Raw genomic sequence first — 12,863 nt, forward strand, 5'->3', positions numbered from 1 at the left:
CACACTTTACCAAACTCAGTCACCAGCTTCTGCAGTTTCTCACCCGAATCAGCCACCAGCGCTGTATCATCAGCGAACAACAACTGACACTTCCCAAGCTTTCTCATCCACAACAGACTGCATACTTGCCCCTCTTTCCAAAACTCTTGCATTCACCCCCCTAACAACCCCATCCATAAACAAATTAAACAACCATTGAGACATCACACACCCCTGCAGCAAACCTACATTCACTGAGAACCAATCACTTTCCTCTCTTCCTACACATACACATGCCTTACATCCTCAATAAAAACTTTTCACTGCTTCTAACAACTTGCCTCCCACACCATATATTCTTAATACCTTCCACAGAGCATCTCTATCAACTCTATCATATGCCTTCTCCAGATCCATAAATGCTACATACAAATCCATTTGCTTTTCTAAGTATTTCTCACATACATTCTTCAAAGCAAACACCTGATCCACACATCCTCTACCACTTCTGAAACCACACTGCTCTTCCCCAATCTGATGCTCTGTACATGCCCTCACCCTCTCAGTCAGTACCCTCCTATATAATTTCCCATTTAGGATATCCTCCCAAAAAAAGAAATTGAACTAACAAAAAAAGTTTATCTAAGACATACTGTAGTTTACACTTCATTAACACTTCTTTTCTATGCCTTTTGTCTCTCCTTCTTCAGGTAACCACTCTTCCTTTAAGAGCCAGGTCTACAAACACCTGCAGATTACTGATAATTTCTAATTCCTTTTTCTTTTACTTTTTTATATTAGAGATGATCTTGATTAGGGCATGTTTTGCCCAAGCCATACCGGTAAAAACAAAAATACATTTCACACTTACTATATCCAGACAACAGAAAAAGTGGGTAACTGATATACATATTCATTTTTCATTATACTTTGTTGCTGTATATACATGTATATACATACGTTCACACACGCAAATATACATACCTACACAGCTTTCCATGGTTTACCCCAGACGCCTCACATGCCCTGATTCAATCCACTGACAGCACGTCAACCCCGGTATACCACATCGATCCAATTCACTCTATTTCTTGCCCTCCTTTCACCCTCCTGCATGTTCAGGCCCCGATCACACAAAATCTTTATCACTCCATCTTTCCACCTCCAATTTGGTCTCCCACTTCTCCTCGTTCCCTCCACCTCCGACACATATATCCTCTTGGTCAATCTTTCCTCACTCATTCTCTCCAAGTGCCCAAACCATTTCAAAACACCCTCTTCTGCTCTCTCAACCACGCTTTTTTTATTTCCACACATCTCTCTTACCCTTACGTTACTTACTCGATCAAACCATCTCACACCACACATTGTCCTCAAACATCTCATTTCCAGCACATCCATTCTCCTGCGCACAACTCTATCCATAGCCCACGCCTCGCAACCATACAACATTGTTGGAACCACTATTCCTTCAAACATACCCATTTTTGCTTTCCGAGATAATGTTCTCGACTTCCACACATTCTTCAAGGCTCCCAGGATTTTCGCCCCCTCCCCCACCCTATGATCCACTTCCGCTTCCATGGTTCCATCCGCTGCCAGATCCACTCCCAGATATCTAAAACACTTTACTTCCTCCAGTTTTTCTCCATTCAAACTTACCTCCCAATTGACTTGTCCCTCAACCCTACTGTACCTAATAACCTTGCTCTTATTCACATTTACTCTTAACTTTCTTCTTTCACACACTTTACCAAACTCAGTCACCAGCTTCTGCAGTTTCTCACATGAATCAGCCACCAGCGCTGTATCATCAGCAAACAACAACTGACTCACTTCCTAAGCTCTCTCATCCCCAACAGACTTCATACTTGCCCCTCTTTCCAAAACTCTTGCATTCACCTCCCTAACAACCCCATCCATAAACAAATTAAACAACCATGGAGACATCACACACCCCTGCCGCAAACCTACATTCACTGAGAACCAATCACTTTCCTCTCTTCCTACACGTACACATGCCTTACATCCTCGATAAAAACTTTTCACTGCTTCTAACAACTTGCCTCCCACACCATATATTCTTAATACCTTCCACAGAGCATCTCTATCAACTCTATCATATGCCTTCTCCAGATCCATAAATGCTACATACAAATCCATTTGCTTTTCTAAGTATTTCTTACATACATTCTTCAAAGCAAACACCTGATCCACACATCCTCTACCACTTCTGAAACCACACTGCTCTTCCCCAATCTGATGCTCTGTACATGCCTTCACCCTCTCAATCAATACCTTCCCATATAATTTACCAGGAATACTCAACAAACTTATACCTCTGTAATTTGAGCACTCACTCTTATCCCCTTTGCCTTTGTACAATGGCACTATGCACGCATTCTGCCAATCCTCAGGCACCTCACCATGAGTCATACATACATTAAATAACCTTACCAACCAGTCAATAATACAGTCACCCCCTTTTTTAATAAATTCCACTGCAATACCATCCAAACCTGCTGCCTTGCCGGCTTTCATCTTCCGCAAAGCTTTTACTACCTTTAATATATAGGGATGTATATTTTTACGGATGTTTTTTTCTTGTGGTTTTTGTAAATACAGAGGTAGCCAGGTTTTAGCCACAGATTAAGGGTTAATTTAAATTTAGATAAGATGAAAAATTAGGATGAAACCATGTTAAGAAAAAGCCTTCTGATCATAGATTTATGATTTTAAAGCACCACTGTCGGCGTTGTGGAAGAGTGTGTTGTGCATCTTGCTGTGATACTCGTATGGCTCTTCCAAGAATGTGCTTCCTTGACCCAGTAAGGGTGTGTTCACCATGTGCTGATATCACATTGAAAGAAAACCACTTCTACAACAAAGAATTAAAGATTCTCATTACAGGTTAGCTTCTACTAACTCTTTTTGTTGAATGGTGCTGTATGTCTTTTTATCAATGGTTTGTGTGCTTTATATATTTTAATCTTGAATGGAGATTTTTTTTATGTGTCTTGGCAAATAGCCAGTTTGAGGTCTTAAATACATCCATTGGTAGAGAGAGTTGAAGAGATAGTGCCCCATAAGTGTAAAACTTCCTCTCTTTACTGTACAAACAGGTATTTGTTACACACACACACACACACTTACACATAATTGTTACCAAGCTATGTCTACTAGTGATTACTTTTCATTCCATAGAAGTTCATCATTTCCTTGTTCCAGAGTGCAATGCTCTCTTAGAGCTGTAGGAACCATCATAAAAAGGGTCTTGAGGCTATGTATGGTTGAGATTACAGTAAGGTTTTTTAGAAGGGGGATGACATTGTTATTGTTTAATGATTCAGTCTTCTCAGATTGTGTATGGCCCAATTTGAAGAGCCTGAGGATGGGGAGAATGCTTGTACAGTACTAATATATAAAGGCGAGTGGGACAAAAGTGAATGCTAGAATTACAGACATATAAGTCTGTTGGCTTGCAGCAGGGGTGCGTGATGTCTTCATGGTTGTTTTAAAAAAAAGCTATGTCTACTAGTGATTACTTTTCATTCCATAGAAGTTCATCATTTCCTTGTTCCAGAGTGCAATGCTCTCTTAGAGCTGTAGGAACCATCATAAAAAGGGTCTTGAGGCTATGTATGGTTGAGATTACAGTAAGGTTTTTTAGAAGGGGGATGACATTGTTATTGTTTAATGATTCAGTCTTCTCAGATTGTGTATGGCCTAATTTGAAGAGCCTGAGGATGGGGAGAATGCTTGTACAGTGCTAATATATAAAGGCGAGTGGGACAAAAGTGAATGCTAGAATTACAGACATATAAGTCTGTTGGTTTGTGGCAGGGGTGCGTGATGTCTTCATGGTTGTTTTAATTTGTTTATGGATGGGGTTGTTAGGGAGGTGAATGCAAGAGGTTTGGAAAGAGGGGCAAGTATGCAGTCTGTTGTGGATGAGAGACCTTGGGAAGTGAGTCAGTTGTTGTTCGCTGATGATACAGCACTGTTGGCTGATTTATGTGAGAAACTGCAGAAGCTGGTGACTGAGTTTGGTAAAGTGTGTGAAAGAAGAAAGCTGAGAGTAAATGTGAATAAGAGCAAGGCTATTAGGTACTGTACAGTAGGGTTGAGGGACAAGTCAATTGGGAGGTAAGTTTGAATGGAGAAAAAGTGGAGGAAGTGAAGTATTTTAGAAATCTGGGAGTGGATTTGGCAGCGGATGGAACCATGGAAGTGGAAGTGAATCATAGGGTGGGGGAGGGGGCAAAAGTTCTGGGAGCGTTGAAGAATGCGTGGAAGCTGAGAACATTATCTTGGAAAGCAAAAATGGTGTCGATGTGCTGTCAATGGATTGAACCAGGGCATGTGAAACGTCTAGGGTAAACCATGGAAAGTTTTGTGGGGCCTGGATGTGAAAAGGGAGCTGTGGTTGTGGTGCATATTACATAACAGCTAGAGACTGAGTGTGAACAAATGCAGCCTTTGTTGTCTTTTCCTAGCGCCACCTTGTGCGCTTGCAGGGGGAGGGGGTGCCATTTCATGTGTGCTGGAGTGGTGACGGGAATGGATGAAGACAGAAAGTATGAATATGTACATGTGTATATATGTACATGTCTTTGTATGTATATATATGTATACGTTGAAATGTATAGGTATGTATATGTGCGTGTGTGGGCGTTTATGTATGTACATGTGTATGTGGGTGTTGGGCCATTCTTTCGTTTGTTTACTTGCGCTTTGTCCCTGACGTGGGAGACAGTGAGTAAGTATAATGAAAAAGAATGATTATTATCATATTTTTATTATTAGCAATGAAGCACAAGGAAACAGATGAGAAATGGCCCAACCCACCCACATACACATATATATACATAAATGCCTACACATGCACATATACATACATATCCATTTCAACAGAGACATATATACACATGTACATATTCATACTTGCTGTCTACATCCATTCCCCTTGCCACCCTGCCAAACATGAAAAAGCATCCCCACCCAACCCTCTCATCTCTAGCAAGGAAACACTAGGAAAAGATAAAAAAAGGTCACATTCATTCACATTCAGTCTCTAGCAGTGATGTGTAATGCACCAAAACAACAGCTCCTTTTCCACATCCAGGTCCCACAGACCTTTCCATGGTTTACCCCAGATGCTTTATGCGCTGGTTCAATCCATTGATAACATGTCGACCCCGGTATACCACACCGTTTCAATTCACTCTATTCTTTGCACACCTTTCACCCTCCTGTATGTTCAGGCCCATCGCTCAAAATCTTTTTCACTCCATCCTTCCTCCTTCAATTTGGTCTTCTGCTTCTCCTCTCCACCTCTTGACACATATGTCCTCTTTGTCAATCTTTCCTCACTCATTCTCTCCATGTGACCCAAACATTTCAACACACCCTCTTCTGCTATCTCAACCACACTCTTATTACCACACATCTCTCTTGCCCTTTCATTACTTATGCAGTCAAACCACCTCACACTATGTTTTGTCCTCAAACATTACATTTCCTACACATTCTTCCTCATCCGCACAACCTTATCTACAGCCTATGCCTCTCAACCATATAACATTGTTGGAACCACTATTCCTTCAAACATAACCAACTTTTCCTCCTCAAGATAACATTCTCACCTTCCACACATTCTTCAACGCTCCCAGTACCTTCGCCCCCTCCCCCACCCTGTGACTCACTTCTGCTTCCATGGTTCCATTCACTGCTAAAACACTTCACTTCATCCAGTTTTTCTCCATTCAAACTTACCTCCCAATTAACTTGTCCTCCAACCCTACTAACCTAATAACCTTGCTCTTATTCACATTTACTCTCAACTTTCTTCTTTCACACATTTTACCAAACTCAGTCACCAACTTCTTCAGTTTCTCACCAGAATCAGCCACCAGCTCTGTATCATCAGCAAACAGCAATTGACTCACTTCCCAAGCCCTCTCATCCACAACAGACTGCATAGTTGCCCCTCTCTCCAAAAGTCTTGCATTCACCTCCCCAACCACCCCAACAATAAACAAATTAAACAACCATGGAGACATCATGCAACCCTTCTGCAAACCGACATTCACAGGGAACCAATCACTTTCCTCTCTTCCTACCCGTACACATGCCTTACATCCTTGATACAAACTTTTCACTGCATCTAGCAACTTACCTCCCACGCCAAATACTCTTAAAACCTTCCACAAAGTATCTCTATCAACCCTATCATATACCTTCTCTGGATCCATAAATGCTTCATAGAAATCCATCTGTTTTTCTAAGTATTTCTCACATACATTCTTCAAATCAAACACCTGATCCACGCATCCTCTACCATTTCTGAAACCATGCTGCTCTTCCCCAAGCTGATGCTCTGTACGTGCCAATGCCCTCCCATATATGTATGTCTTTTTATCATACTTAATCGCCATCTCCCGCATTAGCGAGGTAGTGCAAGGAAACAGATGAAAGAATGGCCCAACACACCCACATACATATGTATATACATAAATGCCCACACATGCACATATGCATACCTATACATTTTAATGTATACATACATATACATACACACATATACATATATGCACATGTACATATTCATGCCTGCTGCCTTCATCTATTCCCGTCGCCACCCTGCCACACGTGAAATAGCACACACACACACACACACACACACACACACATGGTGAGGTAGCACTAGGAGAAGACAAAAAAGGCCACATTCGTTCACGCTCGGTCTCTTGCTGTCATATGTAAAGTATCCCTTATAAAGAAGTCAAATAAGTTGCATTACTTTTTCCCCTCAGGAGCCATATTGTGCATAGCAGCTGATACTACATCAGACCTGGTGCATTGTTGTCTTTCCTCTGATCACCGTTATCTTATTGTCTCTGGGCCCATGACTGACTCTGGACCACTTTTATCCATACCCATGCACCGAATGACTGGGCTCCTAATTGGCAGCAGAGATAAGGTGAGATTTTACAGATGATTTTTTATATATTGCGTATCTCTCCATTTTTCTCATCCTAATTACATCCACATGTGTTCAGACACCAAAGCCTGAGGCATCAAGGAGGATTATCAGTCTTCTCTTTGCTTGTTCTTCATTCCCCATTATTGGAAATTGAAATATATGGAGGGAAAAGTTCCGGGTTCCCTGCTTGTGCCCCACTTAGTTGCCTCCTGCCACATGCAGGAGATGAGTTGTATTCTTTCTTCCTTATCCCAAGGGTCAGTTTATGTCCCTAAAGTTCTAAACCACTAAGCACTGATGAACTTTAAATGGGGTCTTTTCTTCTATGCTATCTTGTTTAGTTTCTTGTCAGATTACTTTCACCATTGCTCTTTATTGTGTTGTATTGCTCCTTTTGATACTGTTCCCTGTGATTTTGAACTTTGGCTTTATTTTTATTTTATTCATGTATTTTAGTGTCCTTGTCTTCAGGTCTCTGTTTCTGTATTTATGATGGAGCTTCCTGAACAGCAGTCACAAATTTAGAATCGTGCAATGGAGAACTGTCATTAGGCTCTACAAGATGATATGCATGACCATTGCGTTTACCATAGTCCCTGCATCAAAGAGGCTCTTCATGCCCCATCCACATGCAAGGTTTGCCACCCCAAGGGATAGAGGAGTTGATCTTGCTGCTTAACCTCTCTCAGCTCTAAGTAAATCCATGGTAAACTTTCCTCAGTGATAGAACTGATAAGGCTGGTAGAGTTTAGCTACTCAGTTCTTGGGATATACCTGAGATGAACAGATGTGGCTCACATGAAGCCAGTAGGTTTTGAAGGTTCCACTACCAATTTCCAGAACTTTATCAGGGATTCCCCTTTAGTAAGCTCCTTGTCCTGATGGACTTTTTATGTTATCAGCATCACCCTGTAAGGGTCTTTGATGCTTTTCACTCATCATCACTGGATTTTGAAACACAACCTTCTAACAAGTGCATCTTTCTACAAAGGTGTTCTCTGTGATAGTTTAGTTGGTATCAATGATAACTTCTCTTCACTGGCCCCAATATAATCCACAACAAAGGCAGACAGCATTCAGTCACCCAGAGATTCATCCTTCCTGGGGTTGGTAGTTAAATGAGGACCAACTCTGGGATCAGGATTAAATTCCACAACTTTAAGAGACTTAACCAGTTGTCAGCATGTAACACTGTATGAACTTTATTTGTTTCTTATCCAGCGATGAAAGTGAATTGTCTTTAAGGTGTATTTTGTTGAGGTTGTTAAATTACAATGCATGCAGTACTTATCAAAAGTTAACCAATTTGCATTAATTTCTGATAGTGTAGTTAAAACTCTGCTATGATTTATGACATTGAGATGATTTTTAAAGATGTAATGACATTGAGATGATTTTTAAAGATGTAATTTTAATTCCCATATATTTGAAATATAGTTCCTTTGGGATCTGAGGACAGATAGTTTAGAGCATTTAGATCTGTAAGAAATGATTTATGTGTATATTCTTTCACAACAATGTAAGTGAGATGCAAGCAGCTGTGTGCACATCTCATTCTACTTCAAATTGGTATTTAGGTGAGCATTTCTCCTCTGCGGAAGAATGTGTAGAAAGAAAGAATTTTTACTGAGAGGGCAAAAATGGTTATGTTTGAAGGAATAGTAGTCCCAACAATATTATATGGATGTGAGGCATGGGCTATAAATAAGGCTGTGCGGAGGAGTGTGAATATGTTGGAAATGAAATGCTCGAGGTCAGTATGCAGTTTGGGGTGATTCAATAGAGTAATTAAAAAAGTGTGGTTGTGAGAGCAGAAGAGGGTGCGCTGAAGTGATTTACACGTATGGAGAGCATGAATAAGGAAAGGTTGACAAAGAGGATATATATGTCAGAAGTGGAGGGAACAGAGAGAACAGGAAGGCCAAATTGGAGATGGAGGGATGGAGCAAAAATGATTTTGAATGATTGGGGCCTGAACACACAGGAGGGCGAAAGGCATGCATGGGATAGAGTGAACTGGAGGGATGTGGTGTACTGAGGTCAACGTGCTGTCGGTGGGCTGAACTAGGGCATGTGAAGCATCCGGGGTAAACCATGGAAAGATCTGTGGGACCTGGTTGTGAATAGGGAGCATTACTTTCTATACATTACACATGACAGCTAGAGAATGTATGTGAGTGGACGTGGCCTTTCTTCTTTTCCTGGCACTGCCTTGCTAATGCAGGAGACAAGGATTAAGTATAGAAAAAATTTTCTGTTGCCCTGTAGTTTAGATTTGCATCTGTAAACCAAGTTTTAAACATAGATATGAAATGATCTCTCTCAGACATTCAGTTTTACTTTTTGTCATAAGTAATGAACTATTTAGAATTCCTTTTAGAATATGTTCTTTACTAAATATTTTTTTTTTCAACATGATTTTACATTACTCCAGAACATGCTCTATCTGAATGAATCATTGTTCAGGTGAGCAGATAGTTGCCCCCCTTCATTTTACTCTTGCTCATCACTGCACTCTGTCTGGTATCTTTTGAAATACACTATTATCACTAACATTATGAGCGTGTTAAGGATTGCTGAGTCAGTACCATCGATGAATTTGATGGAGATTTTTTTTTTTTTTTTTTTTTTTTTATACTTTGTCGCTGTCTCCCGCGTTTGCGAGGTAGCGCAAGGAAACAGACGAAAGAAATGGCCCAACCCCCCCCCCATACACATGTATATACATACGTCCACACACGCAAATATACATACCTACACAGCTTTCCATGGTTTACCCCAGACGCTTCACATGCCTTGATTCAATCCACTGACAGCACGTCAACCCCGGTATACCACATCGCTCCAATTCACTCTATTCCTTGCCCTCCTTTCACCCTCCTGCATGTTCAGGCCCCGATCACACAAAATCTTTTTCACTCCATCTTTCCACCTCCAATTTGGTCTCCCTCTTCTCCTTGCTCCCTCCACCTCCGACACATATATCCTCTTGGTCAATCTTTCCTCACTCATCCTCTCCATGTGCCCAAACCACTTCAAAACACCCTCTTCTGCTCTCTCAACCACGCTCTTTTTATTTCCACACATCTCTCTTACCCTTACGTTACTCACTCGATCAAACCACCTCACACCACACATTGTCCTCAAACATCTCATTTCCAGCACATCCATTCTCCTGCGCACAACTCTATCCATAGCCCACGCCTCGCAACCATACAACATTGTTGGAACCACTATTCCTTCAAACATATCCATTTTTGCTTTCCGAGATAATGTTCTCGAGTTCCACACATTCTTCAAGGCCCCCAGAATTTTCGCCCCCTCCCCCACCCTATGATCCACTTCCGCTTCCATGGTTCCATCCGCTGCCAGATCCACTCCCAGATATCTAAAACACTTCACTTCCTCCAGTTTTTCTCCATTCAAACTCACCTCCCAATTGACTTGACCCTCAACCCTACTGTACCTAATAACCTTGCTCTTATTCACATTTACTCTTAACTTTCTTCTTCCACACACTTTACCAAACTCAGTCACCAGCTTCTGCAGTTTCTCACATGAATCAGCCACCAGCGCTGTATCATCAGCGAACAACAACTGACTCACTTCCCAAGCTCTCTCATCCCCAACAGACTTCATACTTGCCCCTCTTTCCATAACTCTTGCATTTACCTCCCTAACAACCCCATCCATAAACAAATTAAACAACCATGGAGACATCACACGTAAAAAAAATAAACTTTATGAGATCTAATGAACTGATTTATTTGCAATGTATTACTAATGGATTATTATCTTATGTATTATATTACTAGTGGTGGTAGTAACTGTAGTCGTAGTATCGATATTTTTTTTCCATACTTGATCGCCATTTCCTGCATCAGCAAGGTAGTGCCAGGAAACAGACAAAGAATGGCCCGTCCATTCATATACACACACATATTGAGGGGGTGAAGGCATGTACAGAGCATCAGATTGGGTAAGAGCAGTGTGGTTTCAGAAGTGGTGGAGGATGTGTGGATCAGGTGTTTGCTTTGAAGAATGTATGTGAGAAATACTTAGAAAAACAAATGGATTTGCATGTAGCATTTATGGATCTGGAGAAGGCATATGATAGAGTTGATAGAGATGCTGTGTGGAAGGTATTAAGAGTATATGGTGTGGGAAGCAAGTTGCTAGAAGCAGTGAAAAGTTTTTATCAAGGAAGTAAGGCATGTGTACGAGTAGGAAGAGATGAAAGGGATTGGTTTTCAGTGAATGTTGGTTTGCAGCCGGGGTGTGTGATGTCTCCATGGTTGTCTAATTTGTTTATGGATGGGGTCGTTACGGAGGTGAATGCAAGAGTTTAGGAAAGAGGGGCAAGTATGCAGTCTGTTGTGGATGAGAGAGCTTCAGAATGAGTCAGTTGTTGTTCGCTGATGATACAGCGCTGGTGGCTGATTCGGGTGAGAAACTGCAGAAGCTGGTGACTGAGTTTAGTAAAGTGTGTGAGAGAAAAAAAGCTGAGAGTAAATGTGAATAAAAGCAAGGTTATTAGGTACAGTAGGGTTGAGGGACAAGTCAATTGGGAGGTAAGTTTGAATGGAGAAAAACTGAAGTGAAGTGTTTTAGATATCTGAGAGTTGATTTGGCAGCGGATGGAACCATGGAAGCGAAAGTGAATCATAGGGTGGGGGAGGGGGCGAAAGTGCATTACACATGGCAGCTAGAGACCGAGTGTGATTGAATGTGGCCTTTGTTGTCTTTTCCTAGCGCTACCTCGCGCGCATAGGGGGGAGAGGGGTGCCATTTCATGTGTGGCAGGGTGGCGACAGGAATGGATGATGGCATGTATGAATAAGTACATGTGTATATATATGTATGTTTATGTATATGTATGTATACATTGAAATGTATAGGTATGTTTATGTGCATGTGTGGGCATGTATGTATATACATGTGTATGTGGGTCAGTTGGGCCATTCTTTTGTCTGTTTTCGTGCTACCTTTCTAACGCAGGAGACAGCGACAGTGTATAATAAGAAAAAAATATATGTATATGTTGATATGTACATCTATGTATATGTGCGTGTATGGGTGTTTAAGTATATATGTGTGTATATGTGTGGATGGGCCATTCTTCGTCTATTTCCTGGCACTACCTTGCTGACGTGGGAAACGGCAATCAAGTATAATAGATAAATAGATATTCATGTATTATGTATGTAATGTATGGGAAGTTCACAGGGGTACACTGTTCAATACATAGTGTATGTTCTCATCATACATGCAAGTATTAATGCAGTGTACAAAATGGTAGTCCAATATCAGTCGATTTCAGACCATTTCGTGGAAATGACCACACAAATTGTTGCACAGTCATTCTTGCTGTCTGGTCATACCTTTAGGTTGTGTAACCAGGCTAGTCCTACTCCTGGGCCAGGCCCTCCTGAGGCTTCGAGAAGTCATGCCAAAATATCATATATTGAAATGGATAAGAAATTATTAGTTCCCCTTCAATTATAGCTGTTCTTCAAAGTAGTAGAATTTGATTTACAAGGATTTTCTAGTAGTGGCAGATGAAGAGTAATAACCACAATTTTACTAGAAAAATGAAATGATCAACACCCAAATTCCATCATCTCATCAGTTTATTGGGCCTCGACCATTAATTAAGAGGGATAAAATGAACTACTATGTATAAACCCGATCCTTTCTTGCAAAAGTTAGTGCAGCTGATCTTTAACAAACCAGTGAAAACGTTCATATTACCATTACAAATGCCAATCATGTCTATGTAAAACATTTGATAATGGATATAATAAGGAGAATCAATTAGACATTGACCAATTCATAATGGAAGAGTATGAAGAGGTCAAAATATAACAGCCATCTCCCATGTGGGAAAACTTGGTCCTCA

At 40.9% G+C, this 12,863-nt stretch overlaps 1 protein-coding gene across 4 annotated transcripts in view; it reads left to right on the forward strand.

Moving 5' to 3' along the window:
• LOC139752226 (zinc finger FYVE domain-containing protein 21-like) overlaps positions 1-12,863 on the forward strand; it is a 48,613-nt gene that overhangs the window by 11,642 nt on the left and 24,108 nt on the right. For 3 of the 4 annotated variants that reach the window (XM_071668248.1, XM_071668246.1, XM_071668247.1), the window contains 2 exons: positions 2,721-2,889; positions 6,795-6,961. In XM_071668248.1, coding sequence (XP_071524349.1) covers positions 2,721-2,889; positions 6,795-6,961 — 336 coding nt within the window. Of the gene's footprint in view, positions 1-2,720; positions 2,890-6,794; positions 6,962-7,435; positions 9,124-12,863 lie in introns of those variants that run through there. The other variant, XM_071668249.1, reaches the window with a different exon arrangement.

This window comes from Panulirus ornatus, chromosome 12 (genome assembly GCF_036320965.1).
Source record: "Panulirus ornatus isolate Po-2019 chromosome 12, ASM3632096v1, whole genome shotgun sequence".
In the NCBI taxonomy this organism is placed as follows: Eukaryota; Metazoa; Arthropoda; class Malacostraca; order Decapoda; family Palinuridae; genus Panulirus; species Panulirus ornatus.